This window comes from Athene noctua, chromosome 16 (genome assembly GCF_965140245.1).
Source record: "Athene noctua chromosome 16, bAthNoc1.hap1.1, whole genome shotgun sequence".
NCBI classification, from domain to species: Eukaryota; Metazoa; Chordata; class Aves; order Strigiformes; family Strigidae; genus Athene; species Athene noctua.
In genome coordinates this window covers 148,845-166,026 of record NC_134052.1, presented here as the reverse complement: position 1 = coordinate 166,026, position 17,182 = coordinate 148,845, and the positions used below count along the sequence as shown (strand labels likewise).

The 17,182-nt window shown below is 42.1% G+C and overlaps 1 protein-coding gene across 4 annotated transcripts in view; it reads left to right on the top strand.

The window, feature by feature from the left end:
• Positions 1-17,182, top strand: part of CPNE1 (copine 1) — a 43,578-nt gene that overhangs the window by 15,149 nt on the left and 11,247 nt on the right. For all 4 annotated transcript variants that reach the window (XM_074920424.1, XM_074920425.1, XM_074920423.1 and 1 more), the window contains 6 exons: positions 12,746-12,874; positions 13,413-13,592; positions 14,724-14,798; positions 15,011-15,082; positions 15,732-15,815; positions 16,285-16,374. In XM_074920424.1, the coding sequence (XP_074776525.1) occupies positions 12,746-12,874; positions 13,413-13,592; positions 14,724-14,798; positions 15,011-15,082; positions 15,732-15,815; positions 16,285-16,374 (630 nt within the window). The remainder of the gene's footprint in view (positions 1-12,745; positions 12,875-13,412; positions 13,593-14,723; positions 14,799-15,010; positions 15,083-15,731; positions 15,816-16,284; positions 16,375-17,182) is intronic.

The following is a 17,182-nucleotide window of genomic DNA, read 5'->3' as shown; positions in this document are numbered from 1 at the left end:
CACAGCATGGCAGCTTAGAGAAGCAACCAGATGAATTCTGACCTGAGTTCCTTGACTGCTTCTGCAGAGTCAAAGCTTACTCCCTTATGGCTTTTTTCTCTTGTATGCTCTCATGTCTATAGCCTTAAGTTCAAATGGTCTTAGCAGTTGCTTCCTGAAAATTTTAAAGTAAGATCTCAGAAACAGTGAACACTATTTCCTTTTAACACAAGTACAATTTCAAAAAAAATTAATTTTGTAACTGTATTTACTGCTCTCACACTAGCTTCGCTGTTTTTACCCAACTTTGGGGAGGTCTTTTGTAATGAATTAATAGTGAACTAGATTGTAGTTCCTCATTCAGTTGGTAATTGATAGCCAGGATAACTTCAAGAGGTAGAGTGGGGATTGGCTTTATAGTAAGTACACAGCTGAGGGTGTATAATTTCCCTGTAAAGTTTAAAACTGAAAATTTAGGACTTGGCTTGCACAGGGAAAAGAGGGATTGATCCTGCCTAAAACTCTTGGTTGGCATAGCATGGCTGCATGGACTGGTTGTTCACTGCTTCTGGAAGGCTGGTGACTTTTTGAAATCTTCATATTCTAGTTACAGTATTGTTAACCACAGAATTGGTAGGATGCTATCGCTGATTTCTGACTGAAGGTAGGTGGCACTTCCAGCTAGCTATTTCATAGTTTCATTAGTTTAATTTCAACCATTTCCCATTAAATGTGACTGTGGATGTAGCATTGCTCCATGTGACAGTAGAAAGCTTAGAAATGCTTTCTGGTCACTTAGAAATGAAGGCAGATTTTGGAGGGAAAATAGCAATATAGTCAGAACCTAAATTACTTCAAGAATTCCTTTTAGGTAATTTTGAGTGCCTTTTATGATAAATTTCATGACTGATGTCCCTAAGACTTCAAGCCTCTGTGTAGCACCTATTTGCTTGGTGACCTTCTTGCTGTGGTGGCATTTGTCAGGATGTGCTCTGTAATATGAGGTTTTTATGAAACTTTTGTTTTCAGCAGTATAACCAAAGCATTGCCGCTTGTTTTGACAGGGGGATGGATATGGAATGTGAAAAGTCCTTGCTTGCTTGAACAGGAAGCTTAACTTGAAAGTGAAAATGATGGCTGCTGATACCATTTTGTTATTAGCCAAATGTTTCTAGTAAAGGGGCAACGTTTATAAATCCTGTGTTCTTGAGGAACACTACTGCAACCAGCTACAAAAGCAAATAGCCTAATTAGAGTAAAATTAGGCAAGAAAGAGGGGAAACTCCTGTCTTTAAGGAGGGTAAGTGTTGTTAAGTATTAATTCACTTGCCTAGGATTCCCCCACTATATTCCAGCATTGCTGCAGAGCCAGTCTTCTGTTATAGGTCCAGTCTCATATGAATAAATGGAGTGATTTTTGTACCACTTAGAGCTCTCTTCATCTGTGAACTTGAATGCTTTTAGGAGGTGAGGTAAGTGTGTGTGCAGGGTGGTGGTGTGTAGCTGAATTGTCTCTAACCAGTAAGCCAGTGGCAGAGAGTTTTCACCCTCACATCAAAGGCACATCAGCATTAACATCAGTGAAGTGGCATTAGGGTTGAAGTTGAGAGGTTGAGGCCAAACTTTCACTCTTTAGCTTTAGTAAAAACAAACAAGTGATGGCCTAATCTAATGAAGAATGTTTGTGGTTCAGAAACTTCAGCACTGAGCTTCTGTGAAAAAAAGCAGAATAAACCAATGAGTAGATAGTTAGATTCTTAAACTAATCTGAAACATAAATTCAGTTGTTAATGATAGAATGTATGAGATGTAACTGATCTAAACGACTTGCTCTTAAGTCATTAAACCTGAGCCCTGCACAGTCTATAGTTTGGTTTTGATGAACCAGAATTGGTTTTGATGGTCAAGTCTGTTTTAAGGTTTTTAAAGACAACTGTAGTTGTTGTTGCTTAGGTCAGTGGTAACCCCTCTGAGTATGTAAAAGCATTTTGAGTAAACTGTGTGCATCTCTTAAAGAAAAAAACCTTTCGAGTTACATACACAACACCATGACATACTACACAAATGTCCTGGATTTTTTTAAGGCCTTTTATGTCATCTGGACACTCATCCCTCGCTTTGGGTAACTGACACTGTATTTTAAAGACAATAATCCAAATGGCATTTCTTCCTTGCAATGCAGGCAATATGTCGTTATTTCTTTGAATGAGAAGGTAGTATTTGGCTACCCTTATTACTCCAGGAGCAGACAGGAGAGTGTGCAGTTTTCCTTATGCTGGCTGGATTGTGCTACTTCTCATGTTAAAATTTGTCCTTAGTTCTGCATGTAAAAATAACTTCAAGCAGAAATATGAGTTTTCTGAAAACAAAAATGCTTTGGTTTAAACAAAACAGTGATACACCAACATAATATAAATACTGATAGGAGTCTGCAGATAATGCTACATCTCTATGAAACAGCAGCTATTTTCAGTGCAGCGACCTAGCTGAACACAACCATAGTATCATCATTTAATTCTGTTACTGTGAAAGGTGGGAGGAATCCCTGTAATTGAATTCTGTGCCAGCCATGGTGTGGTGGTGTAGTAACCTTCCTCTACGTCTTGTTTAGTCTTGAAAAGGTAGTAAGAACCTGTTGTTTTGAATGTTTTTGAGCAGCCCACACTCCAAGGTTGCTTACATGTATAACATGAAAACAAATACTGCTTTAATCTTCTTCTGGTCTTCAGATCTTTCTGCTACTGCATTAGGTACATGTAAAAGCCCTGTTGGTGAAGACTCTGCGATGAACGAACTGGTAACTTGCTGAGCCTGTCTGATGTTTTATCCTGGCTGCTGCCTGTCGCAGCTATTCAGCCATTCTCTTACGATGCAGATAGTGCTCTGCTGCCCAGAGAATGGGCAGTTTGTAACCTGAGATTCCCAGTTCCACCTGATGGTGATAACTCCAAGTCTCTCTACTTAGAGTACATGTAACTCAATTCTTGCTTTTACAGCTGTTAAATTTACTCTAGTTTTGTCATCAGAGAGGTTTTTGCTCAGAGAACTAGTCTCTGCCTCAGTTTGGTCACGTTTATTAATTTGACCATGTTTTATTCATTTGACTTTGAGAAAATAAAAATTCTCACTTGTGGGAGAATCTAAAGCTTACTAGCGTTGGGTTATAGGAGTTTTCAGGTTAACCTGCAGAGGCGTGTTTTCTAAAGGGTGCGGAACACTGTTATAGCAAATTCAAATGTAGTAACAGACTTGTAGCGTATAGGTTGAAAAGTATTGCAGTACATATACTACGGATAGCAGACACAGAAGAAGCACTTCAGGAAATACTTCTCTGCAGTTGTAGAATCCCTTCTCCCTTAATGCAGGGAGATTGTATGGTCATTTTGGCCCATTTGGCACTGAGACAGGCGGAATAGCTTGAATCCATCGTAATGGGTTTGTGCTTTTGGGGAGGTACATTGGCAGAAGTTGGACCTGGCAGAAAACAGAAAAGGGATATGAGGTCACTGTGATGCTTTGTGGCCTTTAAATACTTCTGTTGTTAGTCTGGATAGAGGAGAGAAAAAAGAACTTTTAAAATCCCTTGCCATATCCTTTCCTTTGTTCTGCTTCCTTGATGTCAGGTTTTTGTGGTAGTGACTTTTTTGTAGGTTTTTCTGTTTTGAAGCACCATTGTTCTGCAACAGCTTAGGATGGAGAAGATGTTCATACTACAGATGGTAATAATTTAAGTGGCAGAAAAGTATTATGGGGGGTGTAAATCTCTATCTTAAAAAGAAATATACTCAAAAAAAAGCATATACTCAAAAGGAGAAAGACAATGTTGGCATAAGGAGGGCTGAACTTGTAATAAATCGAAAGCAATTTCTTATGAGTATTGCAGAAGCAATATTGTGGGTTTTTTCGAGATCATATTTCATGAGGAGCTAGATTCGAGTCCATAAAGAAGAAAGCCTCAATTACATAATGTGAGGGTTAGCGTGATTCTGTAATGCATGAAAACTTGAACGGTTGCTTCTTTATGTCCTTACCCATTTTTTTAAGCAAGAGTTGTCACTGTGCAGTAATAAGTGCAGAGCAATGGAGAACAGTCCAGAGAATTCATCTGGTGTATCTCAGCCTTTTTTTTGTGATCATTCAGCAGTGCAACACAAACAAGAAATATGGCAAACTTTAAGTGGCTACTGCTACTATGTGGTCACCAAAATTCTTCAATAATGTCAATTTGTTTGATATAAAATGTATTGCTGAGCGTATTTCTTTTTAAAGTCTGTTATGCTGTTCATACAGTGTGTACCAGTCTAGACAGATGGACCTTAATGAGTTTGTGCCTCAAAGTCACCTGCATAATATCACAGCTGTGTTTGGGGGAATGGATAATACCATGTGAGCTGTAGAGCTAAGTACAGGATGGTTTAGATTTCCAGCCTTTGGGAAGGGTAGAAGTTGCTAAAGGGATTGGCACAATGAACACCAAGACGTCGCCTCAAAAATCGTGGGTGTAAGTAAGAAGAGGTATGTTGATGTACTTGCAGGTGAAGCTGCAGTGTAGCTGAAGAACCAAAGAGGAGAAATATGCTGTAGTCTTCAGTTTCAGTGTAAGGAGTTTGAACTGAGAAGTGGAGGATTGAGCCATACCTAGTTTGATTTAATTGGAGGTAGGAGACAATGTTGAGCTGTTTGTGCATGAGATGGGAATAGCTGGAGTTTTAAGGGAAAGAATAAGGCCTTACTTGAGAGAGGCAAACATTTGTGATGTAAAATGGCATGTTTGGGGGTTGTTATAAAGGTCAGTGTGGTTAAGCTTTTAATTGTTTTTCAATTAAGTTGTTCTTTACATTTCAGTAATAAATATTTGAGAGTTACAGAGGGCGGGAAAAAAAGCATCTCAGTAAGAGTATGAAAGGAGTGAAAAAATTCTTGCTTGGTGGGAGAAGTCAGTGAGCACTTCTAGGATTGCAGTTACTGTTTCAGCTGAAGCCACATGAATGATTGACCCCAAAGCTCCAGCCTGCTTTAAGTTAGTTTTTCAAGGAAATGATTTTTTTATATTCTGCTACTAAATGCTATGGAGAACTTTGAAATGCCTTTTCTTTTGCACAAAGATCTTCGAAAAGTAACTTAGGTTTTGCTTCAGTTCAGGTGTTAATTTGAACCCCATTGTAATTTAATGTATTACAAACTAATATCTGAAATAGAATCAATGTTGACCTAACAGTTTATTTTTACTTATTTCTCAGAAAAGTGGTGTGTGTGTGTGTGCATATATATATATACACAAATATATATATGTAAAGGCATGCACAGGCCTTTCTTTGAACTTGTTAGTTGTGATTAAGGGGGATTTTGGTGGTGCATAAGTTAAACATTGAACAGTATAAAGGTGAACTTGTAGAATAAAGTGTTGTTTCCCTAGAGTTGGGACTTAGCTCTTCTCCATTGGCAGGGAGAAAGCTGCAGTAAAGATTAAATCATTGAAGTTCTTGTTAGGATTTGCTGCTGGAAATTACAGTCCCATGTGTGATTTTTGTGCTTTATTTCATCTTTTTTTAAAACTGTTCTAAACTTGTTTTTAGTATATAAATGGGAGCTTTGCCTTCTCAGTCACTTTCCATGTATGTTTTGGAGGTTGGATTTCCACAGCCCACACTTAGCGCTTGTACCTGGGGGCTGCCTTCAGATACAGAAGAACCCAAATCCTTGTGGTGATGCTGGAGCTTCAGGGTTCATGTGGAGACAACTCGGGAAGTTGAACTAGATCGTAACTTCCATGTGTGTCCAGTAGTGCCTTAGGTGCTCAAGAGTCAATAACCTCTTTGCGTAAGGCTTGTAGTCAAATTCAGAGCTTGGAAAGGCTTGTCTGGGCTGGCAGCTGTACTCTGCTTACCTCTGGTTGTGGCTTGGAGTGGTTCAATGTCAGCACAGCCTCAACACTTCACCACTGCGCCCTGTCAGCCTCTCCCTGTGTGTCCGTCCTCCCTGAGAGCTCTCATCCCTGGGATGAAGGCTGGCTGGTGGGGCCAGGGACATTCCTTACCAATACTGAATTAAGCTGCCAGAGCAATATGATTAGAATAGTGTTCTTAATAGTATTCAATGTTCTATTTTTTAACAATTGGGAGATGCCTTTTGTTTCAGGTTTTATGTCAAGTTCATAATAATGGTTAATTAACCTCCTTTCCACAAAGTTTTGATTGATCAGTCAATATATGTGGTGACAGATAACTTGGAACACAGTATAGAGAATACCAATTTATTATCTGCCTGGAGTAAAGCTGGTCTTAACAGTATCTGCTCCAAACTCTCAGGGATAATGAAATGATAGAAAAAGTCATTTATATTCTCTGCAGAGCTTCTGGGCTGTGGGATGAGCCTCTGTGGCCCCTGAAGAGCTGGTGTGCTGGGAAGAAGCTGTATTTACTAATAATATTTGTGGACTGTGATCTTTTTCAAGAAACTCTCTTAATCTCAGTTTAAAATAAAAATGTCTTTAAGTACGTTTAGTGATACAAACCTAGCTTTATAATTTCTTTTAGAGCCTTATGGAGTTCAAGAAAGTAGGATCACATTAGAATTTTTATTTGGTGATACATTTAGAAAGTGATGCTGACACTACCTTGCAGCAGCGTCAGCTTTGTAACATCAAAACCTGCTCCCTGAAAATTGAACTAGTAACCTGAGAGAGCACTGTTTCTGATGGTCTGTACATTCGGGGTTCAGAGCAGAAGATAAGCTGTTTTGAGGAAATTAGGGTGGTAACTGCAAGGTGTAGGATTAAACTAAGCAGTGGACAAGGAGGGGACTATGTTAGGTTGTTGGGAAGTGCAACATTTTTTTTAACTGTGGTGGTCTGTTACATGTGTTGGGTGTATTTCTTGAGTTATTGGGTAGCATAAGGCCAAGGTGATAAAGACTGCAGTTGGTACATACCGCTGGCAGAATTGCTGGCATTTATGTTGCATTTGTAAGCAGAATGTAAGGCAGAAACTATAGTTGGTCCAATATAAAATAAGATCATTAGAAATTAAAGCCTTAAGTTGGATTTAACCAAGTTCTTAAATTAATGTGTAATACTTGGTATATGCTGAAGTAGAGCACGCTGGGTATCCTGTACAGAGTGATGTAGTTGATGAGAATTTATTAGTGTGATTAACTAGGAACAAACTGCAGGTTTTCTTGTGCTGTATCCTTGCTTATATTCTGCCTTATGTGGAGTAGTGAAACCAAGCTGACCCCCAGGACTGGATTAGGTAACATTTTCTCTCCAGAAGACATCACTCCTGGCACTACTACAAATATGCTGGTGCTGTTTGATGCTATGAAGTTACCAGGTTATGTTTTTTTGTTATCCAGGTGACTCTGTGGGTTCTGTGAGCTGCCATACTGCAATGATCTAAGTCACAATCCCCCTCTCGCCTGTCCTCCCCGGCCTAAAGGGAAAGGGGAGCTTCTGGCTCTCCGGCTTAGTGGGATATGGAAGCATACAAAACCAAATGTAATTCAATCATTTTCACCTTATGTGGTCCAACACTTGATCCTTAGTCAACTAAATGGCGGCACCTACTGCAGAGGGCTAAGTACAGTGGAGTTTGTTCATGTTTCAAACACTCCTGTGTGTCATTTTGGGGAAATGCAAGACCCTCCAAAGTCCTGAACTGGGACAGTTAAAATTATTTCGGCATTCTTGTTCTGGAGCTTGCTTCCAGTGTAGGTGGACAGTGCTTTCTTCTCTTATATTTGATTTGCTTTTAAGCTTTGGTTATGCAGAATCACTGGAATAATTATAAATTAATGCTAGACTTGTCTGTGGATTTTGGTTATGTTAGAGAATGTTCTGTGTGAAAGGAAGTTGATTTTTCTGTAGAAACACAGGAAAGGGGTTGTAAATTCTGAAATGCTTATATAGAGCTTAAGTACCAGATAATTCCTTATTCTTAATGTACCTCCTGTGTGATTTTTTTTTTTTTTTTTTTTTTTTTTCCTTTTTCCTAGAATGTAGCATTATTTTGGTCTTGGTTTGATTATTTAGGACCAACTTCTTTACTGGTATGCTTCAATTCAGTGTGGAACAGCTTTGTTGGAAATATGGGATTTACCTTTCCATGTGTTCCCACAACTATAAACAACAGTTTCCACAGCTATTGGAGTTCATGATCTTCTTTCTGGGGAAGAGGTGGTATGCATAGTAAAAATCATTCTGACTTTTTAAATTAGACTTCAGGTTGGTTGTCTGAGCCCTTAAAGTGTGGACTTGAGTTTGCTTGTCTGAACCCTTCTTAAACCATACTTAGTCCGGAGCCATTCTGTGTTTTACTTGAATAACTGGGAACAATGTCTGGTTGAGCAGTGAAAGACTTCTATGGAATATGCGCTCAGGATCGTACAGACTTCTGTGGATAGCATTTTGCTCTAGAGTTTGAGGGATAAGATGCGTGACGTATTATTTTTCATCAGAATGTGGTGTTATATCATGTGCAATTCTAACTAAAGGCAAAAAATATAGGTGCCTGATGGATCTGAAGCTGTCGGAAACTCTTCCCTTGAAAAAGGAATGTGCAGAATTCAGCTCAAGATGAAACCTCACAGGCCTTGCCTCTCAGCAGTGAGATCTCAGAATTGTGGGAGCATTGGATCAGATGTATGTGGCTATTGTAAATATAAATTGTTGACCATGAGGGTATAACATCAGTTGTGACTTCACAGGCTATTTCTAACAACACTTGCCGAGTGTATTGCTTACGCTTGTTTCTTCTGAACCTGCTATGCTGGGATGCACCCTGGTGACTCTGTTATGTATTTTAAATAGCGTTTGAACTTTTTATCATTTTGGAGTTCATTTTTACTTGGCAAACTGAACTTCTGGTGTTGGAATAGTTTTGTAACTTCCAGACCATGCTGTACCGTAATCTGTCAGTGGTAAGTTGGAAAGACTGTTAAATTGTTGTTGCAAGCTGTTAAGGATCAATCCATAATACATCCTTTATAAATTGAATGTACTTCAATACCTTCATGGACAGCAGTTTACTTTAGCTGCTTTGGATTTATCCATTGTTTTCTGTAAAGCAAAAGTTTCAAATAATAGACATCAGTATTAGTTATTAGGGGGAGGGCTGAGGGGGAAGATAAAAAATCAGTGAACTTTAGAATTTCTGGAATTGTTGGAAAATAGAAAAAATTGAGTGTTGCAACAAATGTAAATAATTCAGTCATAGTAAAGATTTTTGTGAGTCTAAAAACTTAATTTCTTTTGTGTGTATGAATAGATATAACTGTGCTCTAGAAAACTCAGTGAAACAACATGAAACTTGTTTTTCAAATGTTGACTCGAATCTGCAAGCTGAATGAGATTGGTGTTCTTGGAGTGCATACCAAGGGAAAAAGGAGGGCTATTAATAAAAATAATAAACCCCCAACTTCTTTCATTTCAGTTACACCAAACTATACTTAGCCTGGGATCAGAGCCTTTGTGCACTGGTTGAGCACAGTAACCACTAGAACCTTTTTCTCTCATGGTGTATCTCATAGTTTACCGGTGCTGTGTAACAAGTGCTACTGCTTGGTCGGTGTTGCTCAAAACCTTACTGATGGTTCAGTGCTTGTTCCTTGGGAGTAAGCTGGCATGTGGCAGCTGGGCAGTTTTCGAAGTGATGAAATATCAAGATGATGGCATAAGGTTGTGTGGAAGTTCAGAACACGGAAGCTTGAGAGAAAAGAAAGCATCGTAGACTTTTAGAGAAACAGGATGGGAGGTTGCATTAGGCATGGGGTTGTTCCAAGTGCAAGTGCTGATTGCTGGCATTCTTGGAGCTTTCAGGATGGTCACTTGTCTCGGAGGAAGTGAACAGAGCCCTTGTGGAGAGAGGTGGAGATGAAAGTCAACTGATATATTTCACATGAACAATTCATTTTTTTAATAGGAAAATATAGTAAACTGTACTATAGTAAATTAATCTGAAGAATGAAAGTAAATTCCAGAATTCTTGCTTTAGGGAGGGGAAGAGAATATTTGAGCCAGTGGTTATCATCACTAAATCCTGTTTGTGCTTGGGAATGAAAATGTATCTTTTTAAGCTTTTCAGATGCAGACAGGTTTCAAGAGATTGGCGCTTCTCCCACGAACTGTGCAAGCAGGATAACTGGGTGAAGGTGCTTACCTAGAGGCTAAGCAGATCATCAGGCATGACTGAAACGGATGTTGTATCTAAACAGACCACCTACTCCTTGCTCTTGCTGCTGAGATACCTAAACTGGTCTATGATTAGTATTTTCTGCTGCTATTATTCAAGGGATGTGTTGAAACTGGAGAACACGATACAGTGTATTTGGAAAGCTGTGAAGTCGAAAAGCTTTGTGTGGACTATTCAAGGATGTCTGTAGGCAGCAATATATAAACAGTTGCTGGCTGATGTTCAAACTGATGTTTTTAGATGAATCATGAACTTTTAATCTGAATCTGTTAAGGAGCTATCCCTCTTCTTTCCACAAAGGTTCTGTCTGTAGTTGTTAAACCTGCTTTCTTGTTATCCCCCGAGTTGGTGAGAAGAGAGTGAGGACAGCCTGTTAGAAGAACAGTTCCTGCTCAGCTGCTCCAAACAACCTGCCTGGCTGTACTCTGTTGTGTCCTGGCTGTCATGTGTCAGCTGGTGCCCTGCAATCTCTGGATGGAGCAGGAGGGTGTAGGGGGAAAGGATCTCTTGTGGCTTGTTCTGCTGAACCCCTGGGAAGTTACATCTCGGCTGTGTTTCAAGGGAAATCCTATGCCATTACTAAATCCAAAACAGTGGGATGAGACGGCCTTCTGGGTATTAGCATACTGAAAGATAAATCCTTGAAACAGTGGAGTATTTTCATAATTTCATTGCTACTGATCTGGAGAAGAGATTCAGATAGCAGATGGGAGGTGGTTGGGTTTGAGGACTTGCGTCACTTTACCTCCTGGCTTCGTTGTGTGGTTTAACAGTTCCCATCTCAAACTTTTAACTTTTCCTTATTGATGCCTTTGTAACATGGAATAAATATGTACAGACTTGTTCTGCATGCAGCTTAATACCTGTAGTAATGGTTTCCTTCCAGAAGGGGACTGCTGCTGTTTGGGGATGCTAAATCTTAAGGGGAGCTGTTTTGTTGAGGTCAACTTTACTCCTGATCCTTTGTGCTCTGGTGGAGAGGAAAGGTGGTTCCTGGTACTGTCTCCTGTTGGTACAGAAATGTTGCAGCAGAGGAGAATAGAGGAGAAGTGTTAGCATGGGAGCCAAGGCTGGTTGTCCTGATCTTGCTTGTTGTCAAACAGCTGGTGTCATACAAGTGTGTGTGGTTGTCTGTAGAACTGCAGGCTCTGCGGAGGTGAGGCTATGTGAGATGGAAGCTGGTCTGGTGGAATGGTATGTGTAGGTAAAGAAAAAACCTGATACCTGTGACTTGTGATTTTAGGAGAAACAGACTGATTAAAGGCAATGGTTTCTTTGTGAATCTTATTTGGAGTTGAAGGCAACTGAAGTGGAAGATGGATGTCTCCAACTAGTAGTCTGAACAGTTGACCAGACTGCTTCCGACTAGCCTCTTGGAAAATGCTGGTGTTGAAGCAGATGATGATGACGACCTTAGCAGAAAGCAGAACTATGATCCTCTTTGCTACTAAGCTTTGCTAGTTCTTACGGGGTGCTGGTTTTGTCCTGCCACCATCACTGGAGCATCCGAGTGCCGTGCAATAGTGTATTAAGTGACGTTGTTAACATCTGTCCAGGGTAGATGGCAGACTGGGAGGTCTAAGGGATTAAATGTTGTCCAATAAAAGCTCATCTCTTCATTGAGATAAATATTTACACCCTGCAAGTGTGAGAAAGCCATGTGGACACTCAGATTCTAGAAGGACCAATTATTTCCTTGCTTTCTGAACTCTGAAGGAGCTTCTCTATGAAATATTCACATTTAAAGTACTTGTTGGAGCTCTCAAGCTGCCCAATCTCTTAAATGTTTTGATGCTTGAAGGCTTATCTCTTCAATTGTGTCTTGAGAATTGTAGTTGTTCCTTGAACAGAATTGTCTGCCGTTTGATACGTAATAAAACTTAGTTATCACCTCGTTACAAGATAATATTACTTTTTTTTAAAGACAGCCCTGAAAAGAAATGGGGCTCTGTAGCTCCCGTGGCCGAGCTGTGAGGCTTGCAGGGTGGTCTCGCTGGCCCGGCAGGCTTTCACCCCCCTCCCCTGTGCTAAGCCAGTTTCGGCCGCTTCGGGGGCGGGGGGGGGCCGCTCTGCCCGCAGCCGCCGCCGGCCCGGGGGTCCCGTTCCCCGTGAAGCGAGGGGCTGCGGCAGCGCCTGCCCGGGCCGGCCCCGCGCGGCAGGGCCGGTTCAGCCGCCGCCGCCGCCGCGCGCGGGAGCGTTTGTGGGAGCCCCTCGCCGCGGGGCGGTCGGGGCGGGCGCGCGCCCCGGGGGCGGTAAGGCCCCTCGCCCGGCCCTGGGGAGCCGGAGCCGCCGGGAGCGGCGGGCGAAGCCCGGGGCACGCGCGCGAGCGAGGGAGGCGCCGGGCCGGGCCGGGCCGCGCGCGGGGCCCGGCGGCGCGGAGGCCGCGCTCCTCCCTGCGGGCCCCGCGGGGCAGCGGCCGGGGCCTCCCGCCGCGGGGCCGCGCTCGCTGCGGGCGCGCTCGGGCGAGCCCCGGCCCCGCCGCGGCGGCACCTGGCGCGGCCCGGCCCCGCCCGCCGCCGTCAGCAGCGGGGGGGGGGGGGCGGCGGGGCGGGCGCTCTGACCCTCTGCTCTGCCCGCAGATGGCCGCCTGCGTGACCAGGGTGGAGCTGTCGGTGTCCTGCCGGAGCCTCCTCGACAGGGACCTGCGCTCCCGGTCCGACCCCCTCTGCGTCCTGCTCCAGGAGGTGGGCGCCGGCCGCTGGGCCGAGGTAAGGGCGGCTGCCGGCCCCGCTCGGCCCGCGCGTGCGAGCGCACCGGCCTCTCCCGCTTCCACCCAGTCGGTTTTCCTAGCGGGTGCGTGATGCGTTCGGTTCAGATTTGCGGTCAGTCCCCCATCCCCGCGCTCAAACTCTGGAGTTTTACACATTTTGGTTTCATTAATTGCTCGTACATTTGCGTAGAATTGCACCGGGAGGTTCGTTTGCCCGTTGCGGTGTGGCCTGTCCTTCGTTCACGCACTCCAGAATACAGTGTCTCACCAGCCTTTTTTTCCCCTGATTTTTCAGAATTTTTTGTACGGTGGTGTTTATTACCCGAGGTCATTTCTCTTGTTCGGGAGCCTCGGTCAGCCTGCTGGCACTCGCCTGGTTTGTCTCCGAGCACAAAGCACGGCCCGGGGTGTGCAGCCTGGCTGGTGCCTGGGTTTGACCAGTGCGGGACCCCGGGGGTGCAGATGAAAAGATGTGTGGAAGGAAGCGTGCTGCTTATTCGCCATAAACAGCTTTGCTTTTGTGTTTGTGTGTGCAGCTAGATCGCACGGAGAGGATCAAGAACTGCCAAAACCCTGAATTCAGCAAAAAACTGGTTGTGGATTACTACTTTGAGAAAGTGCAGAAGCTGAAATTCGGTGTGTATGATATCGATAACAAGTCCTTTGATTTAAGTGATGATGACTACCTTGGAGGAATCGAGTGCACACTGGGACAGGTATGCATAGAGGCATGCTGAGTGATCTCCAAAGCAGCAGCAAGCGTTGGGTTTATTATGAAAAATAGAGTGAAGGATGCTTTATCACAGGCTTCAACATTCAAATTTGAAATGTTTTCCTGTTGAACAGGTTAGTTTGCATTACTGTTGAAAGTAGAAAAATCACTGTGTCAGTCACCAAGTGAAGGTTAGAAGTATCCATGGTTTTATAGACTCACAGAATCATTCAGGTTGGAAAAGCCCCTCGGGATCATCGAGTCCAACCCTCAGCCCGACTCTACAAAGTTCTCCCCTACCCCACATCCCCCACAACTCATCCAAACGACCCTTAAACCCCCCCAGGGATGGGGACTCCCCCCTCCCTGGGCAGCCTGTTCCACTCTCTGACCACTCTGTCTGGGAAACATTTTCTCCTCATGTCCAGTCTGACCCTCCCCTGTTGCAGTTTAAAGCCGTTCCCTCTTGTTCTGTCACTAATCCCCTGTGAGAAGAGACCAGCACCAACCCCTCTGCAATGTCCTTTCAGGGAGCTGCAGAGGGATGAGGTCTCCCCTCAGCCTCCTCCTCCTCAAGCTAAGCAGTCCCAGCTCCTTCAATCACTCCTCAGTGATTCTATGATTTGCAATTGCTTAATTTAGGAGGTTTCTGTAGCACTAAAGGCAGTCTGTGAGGTGCTTGGAGAGCGCAAATGGAGTTTCCTTTGCACAAAGTGAACATCAGGTAGCAAATTCGGGGAAATAAGGCTATCTGAGAATCTGTATTAATTTTCTGAGGTGGGGTTTATATAGCTAGGGCAGAGAAGAAAAATAGGGTTCATGTGATTAGATAAAGATTTGATAATCAGTCTTCCGATTTTTAATAGCTTTTTGGCTACTTGTGATGAAAATGCCTTTTGTGTCTCGGAGGTAGCAAAAGTAGGAGGCTAAAGTTAAGCTTTAGAGACTGGGTAGTGTCTGTGGATAGTGAGAGAAGATAATTTTCAGACCGTTCAGCCACTGAAGAGCACAAACTCTCATGGCTGTCACTGTTGGAAATAGATTCAAATCCTTTTAGATCTTTTAGGAGAGTTTGATCCTGAAGAGCTCTTTGCTCTCTAACTTGATACTTACATTATCTGTCTTTTAACCTTAGGTTGTGTCCAGCTTGGTGTTCACCCGACCGCTGGAATTGAAGCAGGGAAAGCCAGCAGGAAAGGGCACCATCACGGTAAATAAGGTTTTTGTGTCGAAAAAAGTTTTACATTCTTTCATATGTTGGCTGGGACAAAGTAAGATACTGACAGAAAACCAGAAATATCTTCAAATTATACATGTGTACAGGAAATACAGATATTTGTAACTACAGTTTCTTTCATGAACAAAGTACAAGTAAAAAACTCTGTGGGATTTCTTGTTTAATTTTTTTTTTCTGTGGCACAGATTTCAGCAGAGGAGATTAAAGATACCAGGGTTGTGTACTTGGAAATTGAAGCTCGGAACTTGGACAAAAAGGTATTGATTTTTTTAAATCGTATTGCATGCTTCTGTGATATTTACAGTTAGTGTATTTTGGCCAGGAATCTCTGTATTTGCAGTCATTTAACTAAGGGACTTAATCTGTGTATGAAAAAAGGCTCACCGTGTTTTGTTACTTACGGTGAAGTGAACTGGAGACATAATTTCATGTCAAACTAGAAACTCAATGGCCAGGTTTAGGTTTTGGGGGATTATTTTGGCTTTGTAATATTCTGTTTATTAATACAGTTCAGTAACATAATTGTCTCCAATGAATATTGTAGCTGTGAACCAAGCTTTCTAAAATGTTACTAAGGAAGAAAAAGTGGAAATTTAGATGTGCTGCCTCGGTGTCATTTTAAGCCAAAATCAATCCAGGGATTTAGTGCACTCACTGCTCAGTCAGCAGAATGACGTGATTTTTAGTAACAAAAGTGGTCTGAGAAGGTGGTCTTGGAACTGGTAAATTCTGGTGGCTTAGCAAGCACAGCAGTTTAAAAGAGAAAAGTAAAATGAAAGGAAAACAAATGTCTAGTTTGTTTGACTTTGTGCTTTGTTTGAAGTACTGTGTACTGATTAGCCAGCTCTTCTCTCTTCTGAATAAAATATCAGAGACTGATTACTTCTGTTGGGTTTTTGTTTGCAGGATTTCTTAGGTAAATCAGATCCATTTTTGGAGTTTTACAAGCAGAGTGATGCTGGAATGTGGCAGCTGGTGTACAGATCAGAGGTAGTATTTCTATGCTGATGTTTTTCTTGAGTTGATGTGACAGCTTACTCCTACTGAAAGTGGCAGTCCCACTCCTGGTCATGCTTTGCACCAGTTCTGCAATGAAAGTTGTCTTGTATCCTAAAAAAGGGATTCTGCTCACTGATCTGGGAGAAAATTGTTTATTTGCTGCATGGTGACAGGATTAAGCTGTCTCAGTGAAGAGTCCAACCATGTACCAAGTGTGAAGAGTGGCAGGAGTCGCCTCCCTTTCAGTGGTGATGAGCTGTTAGGTTGTCTTGGCTCTAAAATTTACCCTGAAATTCAAGCTTTTATTTCTTAGAGATCTTTTGCTTGGTTGTCCATGCATGTCAGGGTTGAACTGACTGAGGCTGTTCTTAAGATAGCCACGCAGAACCCTCATGTTAATGTTTCTCAGTGACTTGCATGCTGCAATCCTCACATGATGTTATGCTGTAATTTTTTTAAGGTAATTAAAAACAACTTAAATCCATGCTGGAGGAAGTGCAGTGTTCCTTTGCAGACGTTCTGTGGTGGAGATTTTAATAAACCTATCAAGGTACAGCATTCAGAAATTCTCCTTGTTTGTTGTTATAAGTAATCCAATCTGTTGATGTTAACTATCAGTTATCAGGTTGTCTAGTCATATTTAAATATTTAGATTGTCTTTCTAGAATAGTAGTGTGACAGATAAGTGATTATATGTCTATCAAGTAGGAAGTCTGTATTAAAACATTATGAGTTGTCAAACTGAGAAGTCAGGAAATGCAGAAGTGACACACTTTCTAATAATTAGTCATAAGAAGAATAATAATGGATTTTTTTATTATTCTGGCCAGGGTTTCAGTTTTGGTTTTGGTGGGGGCTTTTTTTGGTTTTTGTTCATTTGTTTTTTAAATTATGGCTTTCTAGCACTGTTTCTGAGAAGCTCATACATGTTATATAAGCCTTAGGATACTGATATAGAGAGGACCTTAATGCATCTGTTGGATTCATCCATTCATGAGACTGGCAGGCTTGTCCTGACTCTCTTTCAATCTGTTCCAACTAGAAACTTGGTTTTGAGTAGGAACTGCAACTCCTTGTGGTCTTGTATATGATGACTAATTCTTGCTGGTCCTGGCTTTTGGAGGTGGTAGCAGAATAATTGCATCTTTTAATAAGTTTCTACAAAAGGAAATCTGTTAGAAAATAAATTTGTTAATTTCTGTTCTAAGCAGTATGTGGATAATGTGAAGGCATTTAAATCCATAGTTCTATGTGAGTATAATCTTCCTCTGCTTATCCAACTCCTGAACACTTTCCATTTGCAGGATTTTCCTGCCTCGTCCTGTCTGTGAAGAAATCTCATACTGGAAGTTTGATCT